The 23,141-nt window shown below is 36.5% G+C and overlaps 1 protein-coding gene across 1 annotated transcript in view; it reads right to left on the bottom strand.

Moving 5' to 3' along the window:
• Positions 1 to 22,322, bottom strand: part of LOC136029709 (AMP deaminase 2-like) — an 89,648-nt gene extending 67,326 nt beyond the window's left edge. Inside the window, exons 1-2 of the mRNA XM_065708213.1 lie at positions 22,183 to 22,322; positions 18,706 to 18,916 (exon numbers count right to left, since the gene is read on the bottom strand). Coding sequence (XP_065564285.1) covers positions 18,706 to 18,916; positions 22,183 to 22,273 — 302 coding nt within the window. The 5' untranslated portion in view covers positions 22,274 to 22,322. The remainder of the gene's footprint in view (positions 1 to 18,705; positions 18,917 to 22,182) is intronic.
• Positions 22,323 to 23,141: the final 819 nt, after the last annotated feature.

The following is a 23,141-nucleotide window of genomic DNA, read 5'->3' as shown; positions in this document are numbered from 1 at the left end:
CACTTTTCCAGTCTTCCGAAAAAGTCTGAAACGACAACTGGATTGACTAGAGGTAGAGGAATGACGGAAGTACAGAGACTTCATTGGGTAATGGGACATCCAACCTGTGCTCACGTTAGCTGACAGATGTTTCGTATCACACAAGCGACAAACACAGGGACGAAGCCTTGCTACTGGCATGACTACTGCAGAAAATGTGAACGCCGATAAAGCAGAGGAAGTCGGGAAGAAGATTCTTGACGGGATAGTAGGGAAATTTCTGAAGGAGCAGTCTTTCAATCGAAAGGATCAGGCAGTCTTAATGACCGCGAAGCGAAAAAATGGGGGAGAAATCCACCATTTTGACCCTTCATTGCTATTTCAGTGTCTTTTAACTATATGCAAAAGACTGAATCTGGACGAAGAATCTTCATTTAGGTATGAACTTTGCTTCAATCCTATGTCGCCTTTTGATGATTCTGGCATGTCTCGAAAGCCAAATAAATCGCAGCTAGCAAAAGCTATCCAGTGACTTTCAGAAATCGTTACTACGTTTGAACCAAATACACAGACGCCATTATTGTCTTTAATGGCTATGACATCCCCGCTTCGACAAATGATATGACTTCTTAAGCGAAACCGTGTCACTGGAGGGTAAGTACTATTTCGCCAAGAAATAAGACTTACCACCAAAAAAGAGGAATTTCTATCGTGCAAAAGAACAAAGCCCGTTTTGTCAACACACTTTGTGATTATTTACGAGGCAAAAGTCTGAGAACCGTCCAAGCTAAAGCTAATGCTGACATGCTTATTATGCTTACAGCGGTTGAGTGTTCGAAGACTTGGGACACTGTAGTTATCGGTGACGATACCGACTTGTCGGTGAAGTTACTTTATCATTGTATTCCTGAGCACCACAAGGTCTACCTGCATAGTGAGCCTAAGCCAACCACTTCAGGTGCAACTTAGAACATAAAAGGCATTGTTAAGAAAATTAGGACTAAAACCTGCAAACTGCTTCCTTTTGCTAACACAATTCTTGGCTGCGACACAACTTCCCGTCTAAATAGACTTGGCAAAGGGATTGCGCTTAAAAGGCAGAGAGACAACGAACAGCAAAGGGAAAATACTTCAAAATTTTCTAGAATCAATTCTTCTAAAGAAGGGATTAAAGCAGCTGGAGAGGCTGCACTTTCTATATTGTACTGTGGAAAATCTACTGGTAATCTTGACAGTTACCGACACCAAGTCTTTCCGAAGAAAGTAGCAATGGGTACAACTTTCGTCCGTCCCCACGATCTAACAGCAACAAAACACTGCTTCGAAACCAAGCTTCAAGTACAAGATTAGATTGGGCTTCAGACTTGATCCTGAGAAGTGGGGATGGAGACTTAAGAACGGCATGCTGTACCCTATCCTCACAAATCTTCCAGTAGCACGAAAGAAAATTCTCGCCGTCGGGAAGTGTGGTTGCAGAGGATCCTATGATAGTGACAGATGCAGTTGTCATCGAAATGCCAGCAAATGCGATATTGCTTGAAAATCAAACAGTTCGTGGTAATCAAACAGTTCGTGGTAACGAACTGTAGTAAGGAGCGACCCGGCTCAATAGTAACCAAAACTCAAAAAAATGGAATTTTGATACCAGTAGCTACATCAAAAGAATCACATTTTAATGCTGATTTTAAATATATAAGTTTCATCAAGTTTAGTCTTACCCATCAAAAGTTACGAGCCTCAGAAAATTTGCGTTATTTTAGAAAATAGGAGGAAACGCCCCCTAAAAGTCATAGAATCTTAACGAAAATCACACCATCAGATTCAGCGTATCACAGAACCATACTGTAGAAGTTTCGAGCTCCTATCTACAAAAATGTGGAATTTTGCATTTTTTGCCAGAAGGCAGATCACAGATGCGTGTTTTTTTTTTTTTTTTTTCCAGGGGTGATTGTATTGACCCAGTGATCCTAGAATCTTGCGAGAGGGCTCATTCTAACGGAAATGAAAAGTTCTAGTGCCCTTTTTAAGTGACCAAAAAAATTGGAGGGCACCTAGGCCCCCTCCCACGCTAATTATTTTCCCAAAGTCAACGGATCAAAATTCTGAGATAGCCATTTCATTCAGCGTAGTCGAAAAACCTTATAACTATGTCTTTGGGGACGACTTACTCCCCCACAGTCCCCGTGGGAGGGGCAACAAGTTATAAACTTTGACCTGTGCTTACATATAGTAATGGTTATTGGGAAGTATACAGGTGTTTTCAGGAGGATTTTTTTGGTTTGGGGGAGGGGTTGAGAAGAGGGGGATATGCTGGGGGAACTTTCCTTCGAGAATTTGTAATGGGAGAAGAAAATTTCCATGAAGGGAGAGCAGGATTTACTAGCATTATTTAAAAAAAATAATTAAAAAATAAAAGTGAAAAAGCTTTTTCAGCTGGAAGTAAGGAACAGCAATAAAACTTAAAACAAACAGAAATTATTACCCATATGAGGGGCTCACCTCCTTCTAATACCTCGCTCTTTACGCTAAAGTATTTTCAGTAATTTCAACTACTTATTCTACGGTTTTTGTGATTCAGGGGGTCATTCTTAATGAATTGGGATAAAATTTAAGCTTTAGTGTAAAGAGCGAGGTACTGACGATGGGGTCAATCCCCTCATATATGTAATAAAAACATGAGAATACAAAAGTTCTTTACGTAAGCTAATTTATAAGTTACGTAAATCTTTTACCAATAAAAAGATTCGTAAAAAATTAAAAGTTCTAGTTGCCTTTTTAATTAACCAAAAAATCGGGGGGCAACTAGGCTTCGTCCCCCGCTCTTTTTTTCTCAAAATCATTCCATCAAAATTATGAGAAAGCCATTGAGCCAAAAAAAAAAAAAAATATGCAAATTTCGTTTTGATTATTCCTCTGCGGAGAGGCAAAATCAAAACATGCATTGATTCAAAAACGTTCAGAAATTAAATAAAAAAAAAACAAGTTTTTTTTAACTGAAAGTAAGGAGCGACATTAAAACTTAAAACGCACAGAAATTACTTCGTATATGAAAGAGGCTGCTTCCTCATCAACGCCCCGCTCTTTACGCTAAAGTTTGACTCTTTCTCTCAATTCTTCTTTTTAAAACAGTAAAAAACTTTAGCGTAAAGAGCGGGGCGTTGATGAGGAAGCAGCCTCTTTCATATACGAAGTAATTTCTGTGCGTTTTAAGTTTTAATGTCGCTCCTTACTTTCAGTTAAAAAAACTTGTTTTTTTTATTTAATCTTGCAAAGGGACTAGTTGCTCTAATGCTCAGGTCCAAATCGAAGATGAAGAACACATGTGATTAAATAAATAAATGTAATGAATCTCCAATCCTGCTGCAATTTCAAATTGTCTGTGATTTTTTCTTCAATTTAAAATCAATGATTCAGCTAGTTGTGAGAAGCTGCTTATTGGATTCTAAGAATTCGGGGTGATTACGTTTTGGGTAGAGGATAGGGAGGGGGTAAATTGATATGAACATGACTTCTTTTCTGCATTAGCAGTCCAATTTCTGTCTGTGTGAATTCAACTTCACGTAATTTTGCTCCCAGGCCTATACAACGCTTGATTTACGAGGGGGAGGGGGGGACTGAACATGAGCGTTCAAAACAAAAACAAAGAGCTTATTCGTGATCTACGTACCAGATTTGCCTATTACTGGCTTTCTATACGTGCAGATCAAGTTGTTTTGAAAAAGTCGTCATTTTAGAAGAAAATACGAAAAACGGTTAATTTTGCCTTGTACGATTTTGGCCAATTTTTATGTTGTAGACAATTTTTTTTCCAATTCGAATGGTACCAAAATCAAAACTATTACAATTTGTTTGACGTTAAACCTTAACATTTACTGTACTAACACTATGGGGAGGAGAATAGTACTATGCTTAGGTGGTACACATCATGTCTAAAATCGTAGAGGGGGCCCATTTAAAATCTTGACACGTTACTCCCGTCGACTCATGAAGGGAAATTGTATTTTAAAAACTGCAAATCGAGTTTTGAATACTTCGAAAATTTGCACTGAGCCAGTTTTATTGTACTTAACTCACACATATCGAGTTTCTAGCTTTTAAAAGTGGTGTTTGTCGACTTTCCAACCTAATTGACTTTAAAATTCAAACGCTCAGAACAGCACACTTTCCAAATATGTTCTAGTCAAGATCAAATTCACTTCTCCCATATTTTTCAAATAAGAAATACTTTATAATGTTTTCTAATTAAAGTAATATCATTAGCCCCCAATATTCCCTGAATAGAAGTCTCCACTCCTCTAAAAGTTGTTTTTCCTTTTCCATTGATGAAGGTTAATTCATTTGAAGATACAAGTAAATTGCTCAATGCTTTTGAGTGTTGATACATAACGAGGTAAAATAAAAAGAAAAGAGGATAATATTGACCTAAATCTAAAGATACTTACGTGTTATATTGACCACACCCAAGTTCTTGGTCAGAGTAAAACCGGTTTCTCTGTCTGTATTCGGAGATAATTAGCTTAGTCTCAGTTAGATAAACTACTATACAGATATATTTTAATTGAATATTTAATATATAGAGTAGGATAGGTACTTGATATACTTGCGTTCTGGGCGGTCTGCTTTCCATAATTCTCTTTTGTAATTTCCGTAATTTTGTTAATATAGTATTATGTTTTCATCAAATTTTGGTATATTTCATTAGAATTTACCAAACTTCATTTCTCTGGTGCGGTCGCTATGACACGTAAGTACAAACTTAAATTTTAAAAGCCATACCACTCACCATTTGGTTGAAGCCATACATACAAAGCAAACGATGAAAAGAAATAGAAAGTCCCTCGTTTTCGAAGACAAAAATGTGATAAAATTTAGACATGCTAAGTGCCCTGGATTTATCCGTAGCCAGGGCTACATTTCCAATACAAAAGTGAACATAGCAATAATCAAGATGAACTAAACGAACCCTTTTTGTTAACCTTCCTAATTGTTAGCATAATTTAGTCTTGAGGGTTGCCATGAAAACAAAGAAGTAGGCTAATAAAATTCCTTTTCTCTGAAAAACAAAAGCTTGGTCTCACTTTCATACAATCGTTATTGAAACAGTGATTGGAAAATGACAAATTTTTCATTTGCAACACATAAATGATTTATATCATTCAAGTCTTTTACGAGAACTGTCAAACGATTGTATAACACTTTTCCATCTGACTTGAGCTTGCTTGCCAAATTTGAAATCAGCAAGACAACATGGAGAAGGCTCAAGAATCAGTTGTAAAATTCTAATTTTGAAAGATATAAAGTCCCTTAAAATGTTTTAAATTTAATTTTACTGCTATTTCAAGTAACCATTTCCTTGAATTATGGGTTTTGCGTAGGTGTAGATAATGCTATGTCAAAAAGCTGTAATAAATGCATGTTATCACTTTACATGTTAACTAAAGGGAGAAAATCAGCTAATCCCTTTTTTTTCAAAGATTTTTTTTAGGTGAACAGAAATTTTGTTCCCCAAAAAAGCAACATTTAGTGCATTTAATTTTTCATTTCTTTGGGGGGGGGACTTATTTGTAATCTTATACTGTTTGATGTTCTTAAATTTAGTTTGCAACGTTCTGAAGTAAGTTTTGTCTCTCAAGTGAATTATTCAAGAAGATCAGACACAATTTATATCTTGGAAATGTGTTGATTGGCATCAGTGAAAAAAAAGAAGAAGAACTGGTTCCATCTTTATAAAGGTGTGTTCTTATGGCCCAGGTACAAATAAGTTTTTTGGTCCAAACCTTTTCAGTCATGTACCTTCTTAGCTTAAAACTAATCATTTTGTCAATGATGTTTATTAGTTTAAAACAAAGGCTTTCTACAAAAGAAGCTTTCCAACGAAAAGTAAAGAGCTACACTAAATCAAAAATGAGCAGAGATAAAGTCAAACAACTTTCCAAACAAATCAAAATCAATAAATAAATGAAACCACAAAAGAACAGAAATTACAATAAACAACCGAGTCAAACTCAAAACAAGTAGAAACTAAGATGAGCAAGACTGACACCTTCCAAGTCTTCTAAAGACCAGAACATATTTGCCCTTTACTGAAAACAATCCTAATTTCGAGCTAAATGATTCTGTGTCCGATTTTTTCTTCTCTATAAGAATGCATATTTTAGCTTAGTATTTATATGTGGAACAAATTTTTCAACAAGTTTCAATAATATACACCCTTTTGAAAATTTGAACAAAAACATTATTCTTTGGATTAGTTTTACACATCCTCAAGTTTCACTGAAAAATAAAACTTAATACTTTTCATAAAACATTGTATCCATGCTATTTTGACAACCTGGGTGCACTTACACTTTTTTGATTTAGTCCAACTGCAATAGCAGAAGTAGCAATAGCAGCAGCCCTGAAAGTTTCAGCTTAATACCCTCGGTTGTTCTTGAGATATTGCTGAGACGTCTTATTGACAAACAGCAAAGACATAGTGCCTTTTGAACTATTTTTAAAGTAACATACATTTTCCATGAAAGTTTCTATTTTATACCCTATTTTATTCCCAAGATATTCCGCCAGGATATCTTGATAACCTGGATGCATTTAAGCAATTTTGAGTTCAATAGTAGCAGTAATAGTAGCAAAAGTAGTAGCCGTGGGAGTTCCAGTTTAATACCCTAAGTCGTTGCTAGGATATTGCTAATACACCCCTTTGATATCCCACATGTACATAGTGTGTTTATATTCAGTCCAACATCGCCCTCAACGTTCTCTGAAAATCTTACTAGTACCCTTAGCATTAGCCATAGGAGTAGGTGGCAGTAGTACTACTGCTATTATTAGTAGTAGTAGCCTACATACATAGTAAATTTTTGTTAGTTCAAAATACAACTCAACAATAAACATGCCCTGGAAGTTTCAACCTATAGTCTAAGCAGTTTTTGAGATACCTGACAAAGCCATTTGACAGCCTGCATTTTCAATTTAACTCAACACACCCTTCGACATTTTTCTGAAAATTTCTCCTTAAGACCCTTAGTCTTAGCAGTATATTATTAGTAGTAGTTTTAGTAAGCTTATAGTACCTTTAGGTTGGCTTAGTATACCCCTCCACATGAATTAAAAGTTTCAACTTAATACTCTAGTAATGCTCAGCTATAAATAGTTGTTATGCCCTTTTAATAACCTGCATCCCCAAAGTGTGTTTTATCCCCTTCATCATCCCCTGGAAGTTTCACCTTAATACTCTTAGCTTCAGTAGAACTAGTAGTAGTAGGAATACTAGAACCAGTCATAACAGTAATAGTATGCAGATCTTGCATTTTGCCTAGTTCAACATCCCCCTTAAAATGCCTTGAAAGTTTGAACTTAAAACCCTTGATCATCCCTGGGATATTTCTTATGCGCTAATGTGATAACCTCATGCACAGAGTACGTTTTGATTTAGTTCAGCATCCCCCTAAACATTCCCTCAAAGTTCCATCTTTCTATCCTTAGCCTCAGAATTAGTAGTCGTAGTAATAGTAGCAGCAGTATTAGTACTAGTAGTATATACAAAGTTCCTTTTTGTTAATTCAATAGCCCCCTCAAGACGCCCTGAAAGTTATTTTATTACTCTAAAGTCAACTGAAAGTTGTCTAAACATACTAAGCCATTCCTAAAATATAGCTTTTGTGTACTTTTGAAGACCTGCATAAATATAGTTTGTTTTGATTTATCCGAAACTCTCCCTAAACATTCCTTGAAAGTTTCACCTTAATACCAATAGTCTCACTAGTTGTAGTAATCACAGAACTAGCAGTAGTCAGCACATAGTCCCTTTGGCTAGTTCAAAGTTCACCTCAACACACCCTGAAAGTTTCAACTTAATATTCTCAGCCGTTCCTAAGATATTGCTGGTACACCCTTCTGACAATCTACATGCTCATAGCGTGTTCGTTTTGGTTCAATATTTCCTGAAAGTTTCGCCTTGCTATCCATAGCTTTAGTAGTAATAGCTGTATTGGTAGTAGCAGCAGTATAATACGTTTTGTTTTTTTCAACATCCCCCTCAACATGCGCTGAAAGATTCAACTTATTTCCGTAAAACAGTTTCTGGGGCATTGGTGATACATCCTATTGACAACCTGCAAGCACATAGTGTGTTGTGATTTAGTTAAACATTGTCTCAAAATCCCCTGAAATTTTCACCTTAATACCCTTAGCTTTGGTAGAAATATTAGTAGAAGCACTTGTAATAATAGTAGCAATAACAGTAATAGAAGTAGTAGTTGCACCATGCAAGTACTACCTTTTGGTTATTTCAGCATCCCCTGCAACAAACCCAGAAGTTTCCACTTTGTACTCCAAGCCGTTCCTAAGATGTTGCTAACACGCCCTTTTGACAACCTGCATGCGCAGAGAGGGTTTTGATTCAGTTCAACTTCCCCCTCAATATTCTCTTAAATTTTCACCTTCAAACCCTTAGCCTTAGTTGTAGCAGTATTTACAGTAGTAGTAGTAGTAGGAGTATTACAAGTAGTAGTAATTGTAATATTAGTAGTAATACTAATGGTAGTAGCAGTAGTACTAGTAGCAGTATTACTAAGCACATATTGTCTTTTGGTCAGTTGAACATTCCCCCATCAAGTCCTGGAAGTTTTAACTTAATACAATAAGCCGTTGCTATGATATTGCCGATACGCCCTTTAGACAGCCTGAATGTCCATAGTGTGTATTAATTTAGAGCGACTTCCCCTCAATATTTTCTAAAATTTTCAGTTTAATAGTCTTACTGTTAGTTGCAATAGAAGTAGTAGTTGGAGTAGGAGAAGTAATAGCAATAGCGGCTGTACTATTAGTAGTAGCGTGTACATATTGCCACTAGGCATTCCCTGAAACTTCCAATTTAATACCATAAGCCATTCATGAAAAACACCCTTTTGACAACCTGCATGCATATAGTCTGTTTTGGTTTAGTTCAATTTTCCCCTCAATATTCTCTTAAAAATTTAGCTTCATACCCTTAGCCTTAATAGTACTTGTATCATATTAGTAGTAATGGAGTAGCAGTCAGTAGTTGTAACAGCAGTAGGAGCAGCATTAGTAGTAACAGTAGTAACTACATATTGCATTTTGCTCAGTTGAACATCCCCCTCATGGTGGCCTGGAAGTTTCAGCTTGATACACTAAGCCGTTCCCGATATATTGCTGATACACCCTTTTGACAATCTGTATTCATATAGTATGTTTTAATTTAGTTCAACTTTCCCCTCAATACTTTCTTAAATTTTCGCCCTTATGCCCTTAGCCTCACTACTACTAGTATCATAGCAGTAGTTGTAGTAGCGTGCAAGTATTGCGTTTTTGGTCAATTGATCCTCCCCCTCATCATTCTCTGAACGTTCCAACTTAATACTCTCAGTCATTCGTGAGTTACACGTTTGACAACCTTTATGCAAATAACGTATTTTTATTTAGTTTGACATTCACCTCAACATTCCCTGAAAGCTTTACTTCAATGCCCTTGATCTTTATAAATAGTAAAGGTTAAACATGCTCTCTTTCCCCAACAACAAATATTACATGTAAACAATGAACGAATTGCATAACTTACAGCCCTTGCCCGGAGGGTTGTTCGGGTGTTGGCATCGCCAAAAACATAATAACTACACCTTTCAACTATACTGAACAAAACGGATATTTCAAAACATTGATTGGATGTGTTTGTAGAAGTAATGGGCATGGAGGGGGGGTCGGTTACCTTAAATCGCTTTCGACTCTTTTAAAGGGCACCAGAACTTTCAATTTCCGATCGAATGAGCTCCTTATGAAGTTTCTAAGACAATTTCTTGTATACGAAGTTCTTCAGTCAAAAATAAAAATAAAACAAAAGTATATTGTGCCCATGTCGCTCTTTACTTAGGCAGCGCTATTGAGCTGCCTATGATACAGACAGCTCACATTACTTTCATGCCACAAGTGAACCAATTATTGAGAAAATGATAAACATTCAAAAATACGTATATCTCTAGTTTCGGAAATGATTAGTTTTACAATAGTAGAGCTATGCATTTTGGATTCATTGTTGGATGGTTTGGTTAGCTTGCATTTGGGAAATAAAATTGATAAAGATGAGCCCAATTGGGTGACCCCAATTTGGGTTTGAAAGTCAGTGAAAAATGGAAAGACGATATTGTTTCATAGCTTTAAAATTACCAAATTAAAGGCACTGATAGTAATTTTGGACAGAAATTAGGAAGGAACATCATACGCCATAAGGAAAACAAAGATATAAGAAATTGAGGGTGCAATAAACATCTTACTATAATAGTTATATAAGCAATAATTTCATTTCTATCCTCTTTAAAAAACATTAAAATGTTAGTACAGAAGTAGATAAAGAAAATACTGCAACTACTACTAACAACTCATCCCAGCACCAAGTCGCCTGAGGCCAACACCACTACGCACGCTCCTCTTCCATCCCCATCCATTCATAGCTCTTTACACCCTTCCAGGAGGTTCCCATTTCCTTTAAATCCTTCTTTATGACATCTTTCTACCCCAGACGAGGAAAAACTGATTTCCGTTTAGCCCTAGATGGTTGGCAGAAAAGGACAATATTCGGCAATCTGTCATCCTTAATCCGCAGAACGTGCTCTAGCCATCTCAATCTTTCTTTCATTATAGCCCTAGATAGCGGGATTGAACCACATTTCTCGTACAGCCTACTGTTTGAAATAAATACAGTCTGCCAGCCGGGTACCCAGAACAATTCATAGGCAATTTCTCTGGAAAAAATCTAGCAAATCATCATCCGCTTTTCGGGGCGCCCATACTTCAGAGCCATGTTTGACCACTGTCATCACTGTAGCTTCCAATATACTAATCTTGGTTTCCAGACATATCTTCCTATTCTTCCAAACTTATTTTAACTTTAAAACCACCCTCAGCCTTGGCTATTCAACTTTTACTATCTTCATTGCTCCCACCATCTTTACTAATAATGCTACCAAGGTAAGTGAAGCTGCTAACCCGATCAATCTTTTGGTTACTCAACGTCACCTTTTCATCTTCACTTATTCCTAGCCCTACTGACTTAGCATTCTTAACATTAATTTTCAAACCTATTCTGGCATCCTAAACTCTCAAAACCTCTAAAAGTTCATTCATTTTGCTCAAAATTTCATTTAGTATGCTTAAATCATCAGCGTAATCTCAGTCCATGAGAGTTTTTCCTTCCCTTTCGGTTCCGTGGTCTCCCGTTACCCTTCCTATGCTCTTTAAGACCAAGTCCATCAAAATGATGCATTTAAAGGGGGATAGAACACAACCCTGCGTAACTCCTGATTTAGTACAAAGCCAGCTGCTAACCTCATTTCCTACCTCGACCGCAGCAGTGTCATTCTCGTACATAACACTAATCACTTTAATGTATTTGCTTGATATCAAACAGTTCGTGGTAACGAACTATAGTAAGGAGCAACCCGGCTCAATAGTAACCGAAACTCTAAAAAGTGGAATTCTGATACCAATAGTTACATCAAAAGAATCGCATTTAAATGCTGATTTTAAATATATATGTTTCATCAAGATCAGTTGTACCCACCAAAAGTGACGAACCTGAGAAAATTTGCCTCATTTTAGAAAATAGGGGGAAACACCCCCTAAAAGTCATATAATCTTAACGAAAATGACATCATCAGATTCAGCGTATCAAAGAACCTTGTAGTAGAAGTTTCAAGCTCCTATCGACAAAAATATGGAATTTCGCATTTTTTGCCAGAAGACAGATCACGAATGCGTGTTTATTTTTTATTTTTATTTTTTTCCCAGGTGTGATCGTATCGACTGAGTGGTCCTAGAATGTCGCGAGAGGGCTCATTCTAACGGAAATTAAAAATTCTAGTGCCCTTTTTAAGTGACCAAAAAATTGGAGGGCACCTAGGCCCCCTCCCACGCTCATTTTTTCCCAAAAGTCACAGGATCAAAATTCTGAGATAGCCATTTTATTCACCATAGTCGGAAAACCTAATAACTATGTCTTTAGGGACGACTTACTCCCCCGCAGTCTCCGTGGGAGGGGCTGCAAGTTACAAACTTTGACCTGTGTTTACATATAGTAATGGTTACTGGGAAGTGTACAGACGTTTTCAGGGGGATTTTTTGGCTTAGTGGGCAAAGTTGAAGGGGGGGAGGGTTACGTTGGAGGATATATCCATGGAGAAACTTGTCATGGGGGAAGAGAATTTCAATGAAGGGGGCGCATTTTCTAGCATTATTTGAAAAAACAATGAAAAAATAAATATGAAAAGTTTTTTTCTACTGAAAGTAAGGAGCAGCATTAAAACTTAAAACGAACAAAAATTATTACGCATATGAGGGGCTTACCTCCTTGTTATACCTCACTTTTTACGCTAAAGTATTTTTAGTAATTTCAACTATTTATTCTACGGCCTTTGTGATTCAGGGGTCATTCTTAGGGAATTGGGACAAAATTTAAGCTTTAGTGTAAAGAGCGAGGTATCGACGAGGGTTGAACCCCCCCATATACGCGATAAAAACATACGAATATAGAAGTTCGTTACGTAATTTAATTCGTGAGTTAAGTATATTTTTTACCAATTTTTTACCGTTTGTAAAAAATTAAAAGTTCTAGTTACTTTTTTAAGTAATCAAAAAATCGGAGGGCAACTAGGAGTCCTCCCTCACTCCTTTTTTCTCAAAATCATCCGATTAATTGCAATTAATTAATATGCAAATTATGTTTTGATTATTTATGTGCGGAGAGCCAAGATCAAAATATACATTAATTCAAAAACGTCCAGAAATTAAATAAAAAAACAAGTTTTTTAAATGAAAGTAAGGAGCAACGCTAAAACTTAAAACGAACAGACAGCACTCCGTATATGAAAAAGGCTTTTCCTCCTCAACGCCCCGCTCTTTACGCTAAAGTTTCTTACTGTTTTAAAAACAGAGTTAAGAAAAAGAGTCGAACTTTAGCGTAAAGAGCGGGGCATTAAGGAGGAAAATCCCCTTTCATATACGGAGTAATTTCTGTTCGTTTTAAGTTTTAGTGTTGCTCCTTACTTTCATTTAAAAAAACTTATTTTCTTTTTATTTAATACCATACAACGATGAGACCTTTTCTAAAGCTCTTCTATCAACAGAATCTATAAGACTGAGGACCAAAGGCGTTTGACATTTCAGGTACTTCTCAATTGTTAACTTAAGAGTGAAAATTTGGTGGACACCTCCTCTGCCTTTTCTGAAACCGCACTGTTCTTCTCTTAAAACTTTGTCTACAGCATCTCTCAGTCTAAAAAGTATCATATTACTAAGTAATTTGCTACCTACAGAGACCAGACTAATGCCTCGATAATTACCACATTCACTCTTATCATCTTTCTTAAACAGTGGTTTAATTATGATTTTCCTAAAATCCTTAGGCACTTCACTTTTTCAAAAATCATATTCAAAATTTTCAGAGGCTTATTTCTAACCTCAAAACAACCACATTTAAAAAACTCATTTACCACACTATCAGCACCTGGAGCCTTATTATTTTTTAATACTTTTAGTACTGTCGCTAATTCTTCTTCACCAAAAAAATCTACCTTCACATTCAAGGTATCACAGTTTTTCATTTTCCTCTGTATCTTTTCGTGGAATTTTATCTCCATTTAGCATATTTCTTAAAATGGTCTGCCCACCTCTCTTTAACTCTCTCCTTATCACTAATTGTAGCCCCGTTCCTATCTTTAACTGGGACAAGCCTGGATTGACTGCTCCCTCTCAACTTATTAACGTACCAGTACAATATGTTACTATTATGCCGTCTAGCTGCACCTTCCAGATCCTCGGCAATTTTATCCACGGCCTCCACTTCACACCACCTTAGTTCATATTTTAAGGCTTTCTCCACTTTATTCACATTCCTTTCGTTTTCATATGATCTATCACTCAGATAATTCTCGTACAAGCCCCTTCTCATCAAACAGTTCGTGGTAACGAACTGTAGCAAGGAGCGGACCCGGCTCAATAGTAAGCAAAACTATAAAAAATGGAATTTTGATACATATAGCTACATTAAAAGAATCATATTTTAATGCTGATTTTACATGTATAAGTTTCATCAAGTTTGATCTTACCCATCAAAAGTTACGAGCCTGAGAAACTTTGCCTTATTTTAGAAAATAGTGGGAAACAACCCCTAAAAGACATAGAATGTTCATCTTCGAAAATCACACCATCAGATTCAGCGTATCAGAGAACCATGTTGTAGAAGTTTCAAGCTTCTATCTAACAAAATGTGGAATTTTGTATTTTTTGCCAGAAGGCAGATCACGGATGCGTGTTTATTTGTTTGTTTTTTTTCCCAGGGGTGATCATATCGACCCAGTGGTCCGAGAATCTTGCGAGAGGGCTCATTCTAACGGAAATGAAAAGTTCTAGTGCCCTTTTTAAATGACCAAAAAATTGGAGGGCACCAAGGCCCCCTCCCACACTAATCAATTTCCCAAAGTCACCGGATTAAAATTCTGAGATAGCCATTTTATTCAGCGTAGTCAAACAACTTTATAACTATGTCTTTGGGGACGACTTACTCCCCCACAGTCCCCATGGAAGGGGCCACAAGTTACAAACTTTGACCAGTGCTTACATATAGTAATGGTTGTTAGGAAGAGTACAGACGTTTTCAGGGAGATTTTTAGGTTGAGGGGGGGGGTGTGAAAAGAGGGGGATATGTTGGGGGAACTTTACTTGGTGGAATTTGTCATGGGGGAAGAAAAGTTTCATGAAGGGAAAGCAGGATTTTCTAGCATTATTTAAAAAAAAACAATGAAAAAATAAATATGAATAAGTTTTTTCAACTGAAAGTAAGGAGAGGCATTAATACTTAAAACAAACAGAAATTATTACGTCTATGATGAGCTCACCTCCTCCTAATACCTCGCTCTTTACGCTAAAGCATTTTTAGTAGTTTCAACCATTTATTCTACGGCTTTTGCGATTCAGGTGTCATTCTTAAGAAATTGGGACAAGATTTAAGCTTTAGTGTAAAGAGCGAGGTACTGACGAGGGGGTGAATCACTTCATATACGTAATAAAACCATGAGAATACAGAAGTTCGTTACTTAAGCTAATTTGTAAGTTACCTATATCTTTTACTAATAAACATTCGTAAAAAATTTAAAGTTCTAGTTGCCCTTTTAAGTAACCAAAAATTCGGAGGGCAACTAGGCCTCCTCCCCCGCTCCTTTTTTCTCAAAATCACTCGATCAAAACTACGAGAAAGCCAATTAGCCAAAAAAATTAATATGTAAATTTCGTTTTAATTATTCATCTGCGGAGAGCCAAAATCAAAACATGCATTGATTCAAAAACGTTCAGAAATTAAATTAAAAAAAACAAGTTTTTCTTAACGGGAAGTAAGGAGCAACATTAAAACTTAAAACGAACAGAAATTACTTCGTATATGAAAGGGCTGCTTCCTCATCAACGCCCCGCTCTTTACGCTTAAGTTTTTTTTTCTGTTTTAAAAAGTAGAATTAAGAGAAAGAGTCAAACTTTAGCGTAAAGAGCAGGGGGTTGATGAGGAAGCAGCCCTTTCATATACGAAGTAATTTCTATTCGTTTTAAGTTTTAATGTCGCTCCTTACTTCCCGTTAAAAAAAAACTTGTTTTTTTTATATTTAATCTTTATTAAACATAAAGCTTTTGCACTAATATTCCTAGCTGCAGTCCTATCTTTCTTCCCTAAGACACCATCAGACACCATCAGCAACTTCAAAAATTGTTCCAACCATCTTCCACATTGTCAAATTTTAAACTCTTAAGTTTAGTATTCAACTGTTACTGGAAAGTCTCAGATTTTCATCCTGGAGCCTACCAACACCATAACTTCCCGGGAGGTAGTTACTCTTCCGAAATTGCAGCTTTATATTAACCCTAGACACTACTAGATGATGATGTTTACTTTTAACATCAATAACAGCACTCACATACACCCCAGTATCTTTTACTGATCCTGCCAGTCTTCAGTTTACAACAACATAATCAACAGGGTTTGCTGTTTTATTATCACCTGAGTACCATGTTAACTTATAGGCCATTTTATGACCAAACACCGTATTGGTTATAATTAAATTTTTATACCTACAAAATTGGAAAAGTCTGTAGCCATTACTATTTTCTTTTCCTGCACGAAATTAACCTAGGCTAGGATACCATCTACCCCTATTTCTATCGACCTGGGCGTTAAACTCTCCTAGTAAAAACACCATATTTCTACTTGGGACCCTGTCTATTTGCTCCAGTAACTGTAAGTAAAATTCATCTGAATCACTAGTATGTCCGTCTGTCGGTTCTACCGGGGTGTATACTACTATAACTAATACCCTGAGCATTTTAGTTATAAAATGAGCAATTAGTATTCTATTATTAATGCATTCCGAGCCTAAACAAGACTTGGCAGCTTCCTTGTTCATCATGAGCCCTACTCCCTGTCCATGTACCCTATCCTTCCTGCCTGAGTAAACAAATTCCTTATCACCTAATTTCCAGCTTCCTACCCCTGGGAAATGAGTTTCTAAAACTCCTAATAAGTCCAGTTCGAACCTTCTGAATTCGTCAGTCAAAATGTCGATACGGTAGTCATTTTTTAACGTCGTAACATTCAAAGTTTCAATTTTCATGTTCTTTAAATCATTGAAATTATTTTTACCTCAGGAAAAGCAATGATCTCAGATACCAGTGCAGGACGGGGATCAACATATCTACTCTCAAGTCTATAGCGAAGCGCTTAGGCCGGCTTAGAACCAGACAGCAAGAAGTCCCTGGGACCTCAAGTATGAATGGAGGCTTGGTAGGCTTGGTGGAATTCCTGGCCCATCTTGGTTACAACATGGTTTTCAGCAGTTGGCGATGCTCTTCTATGAACAAGAGTCGAAATCCTGCACAGACAGCCTCAAGCCTATTACCTCCGATCCATTATATATTCAAACCTACAAATATTATGCTACTATGGGGAGGCAAGCCATAGTAGATAAATTAGCTAGGAAGAGATTTTTCAGCCCGAAAACACCCATCAAAACAGACTAATTCCAGAAAAAATTACCCATTAATCAGAATCTCGTGCCAATGGTGCGTCATTTGCTAGGATGAAATAAAATAAAATGCACACGAGCTCACAAATGAAACTTTACGGAAACAAAAATAAATGATGCAAATAAAAATACATTGAGACAAGAAAATCATCCAATTTCAGTGTAACAACATATAGTCGGTATTTCTGAACGACGTGAGTATTCTTGATGGATAGGAGAAGATTGAGAAAAAAAATACAGTATATGAAGAATTATCTACGGATTGTAAGGCGTTCAGAAAAAAAAAGGCACAAAAAAAATACATGGGACATCTTAGCAAGCATGTAATACGTCTTTCGAAGTTTTCACTTGATACCTTGAATAACAAGAGTTCGCTTCTCTTTCATAGTGTAGTCCTACTTTAACACATGTATAGGCCCAATTGAAGATGGTCCAAATAGACGAGACTCTAAGGCCCCAAAATTTGGACTAATTACCATAGAACCTGTTTTGGAAATCTCTACATTAAGACTTATGACTAAAAAACTAGACCGGAGGGACATTAACGGCCGTTGATACACTTCCAGATCTTCACTTAGAAGAGTATACCTTCAATGAGCTTATCGATCTAGAAGGGGGAATAGTTCTGGTGGCTGTTCAAATGAGATCACTAAATAAAGCTAGAAAAGCTAGACTAATAACCAGGGGTGGCTAGAAGTGCTCAGGCCAGGAGAAGGGATCAGGTTATTTAAACGACTTCTGGATCATAAAAGACGGTTGTATCATACTACTATCCACAGACAATAATATTTGATAATCTTTTAGAACCAAGATACTTCCCGGAGGATTTTTAATTCAATGGATTTTTACCCAGTTTACTGCCAATTAATGGTTGTATTTTCCTTGTGCTACAGCAATCAGCAAAGTTACACTGACTAAAGCTACATGACGATATATTTTTTTTCCCTCGTTTTCTGTTGATTTCTACAACACGTTCTTTAATTTTAAACTTGACGCCTGCGACTATATAAACTGAGCTAAAAATTGATGATCTTTTTCACTAAGAATTGAATCGTAGGGTTTTCCTACTGTTTTAAAGCGTGTATGGTTCTGTAAGTTTTCATTTACCCAATTTAAGGAATTAGATTTTAATTTTAGTGTCACTAAAATTATAACTTATAAACTTATAAGACACTAAACTTATAAACTTATAAGACACTAAAATTAGTGTCATGAGAAATATTCTTTTATTCTTGTAGTTGATCTAATATGCTGAAATATGTTGGTTTTATAGTTTTTCTTTTAACTTAAACTTATCAACGCATTTGTTTAATTTCATTCAAAATGTGATATATTATTATTTCCGTTACTTTTCCATTACATGGCAAAGCTGTCAAAACATGGTAATTTCGTTGTCTTTTTCACTAATTACAAGCACGTTCTCGCTGTTCATCAAACAAAAAAAAAGTTTAACAAGAAATTATATCCCTCCCTAATTTATCTAATTGGTGCTTTTTTTGAAAAAAGAAAAAAATGCAACAAAAGAAGAACACGGCTTTAAAAAGGGGAAGAATTCGCATTCAAAAGAACATATACGTGTATCTGATATTCTTTTTTTGAAAAGGCTTGAAAGAGAAGAAAAATAAGAAAAAAGATGATAATGACTGCTTACTTTTCACTCAGTTGTCTGGTGAATGCACTAAAGGTTTCTCTCTGTTCAATTGGGAATTGCGGTATTTCATAAGGTGCTGATATTTCATTTCCACTGTTTTCAAGTCCATTAATGAGGTCTGAATATTTGGATGGGTCCAGAACAGGGCTTAGAATCCTCGGAGAAGGGAAAGACGCTGCTGGAGGACTACCATATACTGGACTCTCACTTCCTGCAACACAAAAATTGTCAAAACCAAAGAAGTGAAAATTGTACTGATAATAAACAATGATGATTCGGAGAACAACCATGCACTTACCTGTAACTTCCTGTAATCTTGTTTTGATCTGACTCTATTTTTAGGTGTTATGGGTTATTAAATTTTTTAGTATTGGGCGTGATCGATCGAGCTACTGCTGCAACCCGGATTTCAGTAGCTATGAGCTAGAGTTCGTTCTTTACTATAACCTTAGGAAATCTGACCGATGATAATGCTATCACTAAAGCTAAGGCTACAATTATTAATTAGTATTTTAGTTGCTTTGAGTTAGCGTTCATTCTTTATTATAAAGAACCTCATCAAAGCCCGCTGGACCCATAACCAAGTACTTTGGTGAAGTTCCAATTCGCCAGCCTCTGATGGTGCACTATCTTACCCCCGAAGGTGCTCATATTTCAATTACTATGGCAGGAATTCGTTCTTAACTGTAATGCAACCCGGATTATATAACAACATGGTCTACTGGTAGCTGGCTCTCCCCCAGTTGCTCCCTAAGGAATTGGAACACAATCTAAGCTTTAATGTAAAGAGCGAGGTATCGACGAGGGTTGAACCCCCTCATGTACGCAATAAAAACATACGAATATAGAAGTTCGTTACGTAAGTTAATTCGTAAGTTACGTGTATTTTTTACCAATGAAAATGTTTGCAAAAAATTAAAAGTTCTAGTTGTTTTTTTGAGTAATCAAAAACTTGGAGGGCAACTAGGCCTCCTCCTTCGCTTCTTTTTCTCAAAATCTTCCAATTAATTGCAATTAATTAATATGCAAATTTCGTTTTAATAATTTATGTGGGGAGAGCCAAGATCAAAACATGCATTAATTCAAAAACGTCCAAAAATTAAATTAAAAAAAAACAAGTTTTTGTAACGGAAAGTAAGGAGCGACATTAAAACTTAAAACGAACAGAAATTACTTAGAAATTACAAAATTACGTTCGTTTTTAATTTTAATGTCGCTCCTTACTTTCCGTTACAAAAACTTGTTTTTTTTATATTTAATTCTTACTAAAGCCAAAACTATACTAACCTCAATGAAAGGATTATGGGTTACTTTCGAGAAGAGAGAAAGAGTGGAAGAGAGAGAGAGGTGGGAGAGAGAGAGAGAGAGAGAGAGAGAGAGAGAGAGAGAGAGAGAGAGAGAGAGAGAGAGAGAGAGAGAGAGAGAGAGAGAGAGAGAGAGAGAGAGAGAGAGAGAGAGAGAGATGTTGGTGCACTAAACTATTAAGAGTTGTAACGTAATTTGGGAAAATAAACGTTGTGACCTAATATAACCATAACTAGCGTTAAAAAAGCGTCCCCCACGAATTCTCTGTTATTTTTGGAAGTAAAACTGATTTCTTATGTCCTTTACCTGAGAAGGGTCAAGGGTCCTCCTTGTCCGACACCGGGATGGCGACCTGTTGACAGCTTTTATTGGCTAGCTATATTTGTCTTCATGCTTCAAACCACTGTATTTACTATACATAGTTTAAAATTCCCACTGATGTACCATTACAATCTAGTCAAGGAGCCAACATTGACAAAGTTAAGAACAAAGAGTTTCTAATGAACAAGAAGATATACGCAAAATCATAGCAGCAAACCCTGGTTCAAGAATCGCAGGAAAAAACGCCACCCGAGCAAAGCAAAAGCCAAACAAGCAATGGATACTCTCAAAGAGCAAAAAGGACGGAATTGAGTCCATCAAAACATGTAAAGACATAATTTTTGCGATTCGAATTCAAAATGCTTCTACAATGAGCTCGCGGAGAATTGTGAAACACGCTTTACCATCGTCTAAGCGAGCTTCAATTCATTCCCAAGAAATTAACGACGGGGCTGCTGTGCAAGATCCACGGACAAAGACCAAAGTTCTTGGAAAGGTGTTTTTCCAAACTCGAATCTGAACGTCGGCGGTAAAGAAGTCCCCAATCTCCCTTATTATACCGATATTGTCATTGATCGTGGGAATATTCCGCTCCTAGAGTCCTTCACATTCTGTACCGTCTCAATGTGGCCATACCAACGGGTCTTGGCAGCATACCGAATATTGTCTTAAAGTTCTGCAGTGTCAAGTTAGCTAGACCTTTGTCATTACTTTTTTAGCTGAGTTTTCGCTCTTGAACCTTTCCATTCAGATGGAAATCCACCCATGTCAGTCTTATGGCTAATCCTATGCAACATAACTAAATAGGTGAAGGGAGCTGTAGACGCCCAAGAACACTAGTGTCCCACTAGTGAAGTCTTTTAGGCAATTTCGCGTCTCAGGAAGGCTCAATAAGGAAACTGAGTGGAATGTAATTGGCAGAGGAAAGTAGCATGCAAAGAAACAGAGGAAGTGATTTTGAATTGTAACACAACGCTGGCGAAACATCTTTCACGACTTTCAAAGGTCCGAAAATGAATGGTTGCTGAAGCCATTATAGGCGTTGAAAATTTTTGGAACGACCCGATCCGAGTAGGAAAATCCGATTTCCAAGTTTGCAAAAATGTGAAATAGCTCTGGTAACAAGAAGGCGTGAATTACAAGAATGTCCATCCAGGATTAGATAGCGGTTGGGGGTATTTTATAAACAAAGGAGTAATGTTAAGCTGGAGGGCACAGTCAGGAAAAGTAATGTCTGATACATGGCAAAACATAAGGTAGGGGTAGAAAAACCAAATATAAGTCCCCCACCACTAATAAAGTCCTTTGGGCGTGGGGTCAACGGACCCTTACAGTCTCAGCCCCCAAATAAGTTTGGCGAGTCCGTTCAAATTAATAAAACTAAAAATAATGTGGACAGCAATAAAAAAAAGGATGAATCACTCCTTCTCAGTTGCCTTGCTTCAAACCCTTTGAAGATAGACATCTACACTTAGAAATTAGAAACAGAACAAAGGAGAAAATCATGGACTTTAAAAATAGTAAGATATAAGATCGAAATGCATTGAGTAATAATAATGATGATCTTTGCATCTCCAAAAAAAATGCTAGTAATTAATAATGCTCTAAGGCCACACACAGGACACTACAGATGGCGAACTATACTTTCAAACAAATTTTATGTCCTTTTTAATAAAATTTGAAAGACTAATTTTGAACTCTATTTGTAGCCAAATCCTAGGCAAAATCCCATTCTTAAAAATAGCGCAACAGACTCGGATGCAAAAAAAACAGCACAATTTTTCTATCAGTTAGTATTATTTTTAGTGCGGTGAACACTAACTTTCCTTTACAGAAACAAGATACAGCTACCTGCACGGACAACTGGACTTCCAAAAAGTAGATCCACCTCGTTCGGCGTAGTTACCCTTACAGAGGGAGCCCTATCTAGGCTGTTGAACATTATAGCTTAAAATAAAAACAAAATAGAACTCAAAGAGATAAGATCAGATTCTAGGAGACTCTGAAACAAACTAAGGACTATGCACACAATTGTATCGTGGATTTTGGCATGGAATTCAACGATAGATAAAAAAAATTCTAAACTTGAAAGCTATGAATTGTGCCAAACTGCGCAGATTATCAAAATTTATGTCCTACTTATCTCTTTTTTAATCATATCTAGGTAGATTCTAGTTACTTTTATAACTTATGACAAGGCACAAAGTAAAGCATTTTTTTATGAATAAATACGATCAGGTAAAAAGAAAAGAAAAAAAAATATACAATAACGAGGGAATAGAGAAAAAAACACCAGTAAAACGAATCTAAACTGATTGTCTGATCCTGAAACTGCTTGAATGAGTTTCTGTTTAATTTGATTGCAGATCTAAATTTGTTATGTGAATCTTGAGTAACTTATACTTTTTTTTACATAACTCAAACAATAACAAGAGCTAAGAGCTCATATGGCACTTGTGACGAGGCGAGAAGAGCTAAGAGCCAAGAGATCATATGGTATGAGCTCTAACAAAATTCTATGAATCAATAGATTGATTTAAAAAGGAAAATAAGAGGCTTAATGCCGGTCAGGATTTAAAATAAGAGCTCTGAGTCACGATGTCCTGCTAAATATCGAAATTCATTAAGATCCGATCACCCACTCGTAAGTTATAAATACCTAATTTTTTAGAATTTTTCCTCTCCCCTTTAGCCCCCCAGATGGTCGAATCTGGGAAACACGACTTTATCAAGTCAAATTGTGCAGCTCCCTGACACGCCTATCAATTTTCATCGTCCTAGCACGTCGAGAAGCACCAAACTCGCCAAAT

This window comes from Artemia franciscana, chromosome 7 (genome assembly GCF_032884065.1).
Source record: "Artemia franciscana chromosome 7, ASM3288406v1, whole genome shotgun sequence".
Classification (NCBI taxonomy): domain Eukaryota; kingdom Metazoa; phylum Arthropoda; class Branchiopoda; order Anostraca; family Artemiidae; genus Artemia; species Artemia franciscana.
The sequence above is the reverse complement of the archived record's forward strand: the minus strand, read 5'-3'. Positions and strand labels throughout refer to the sequence as shown.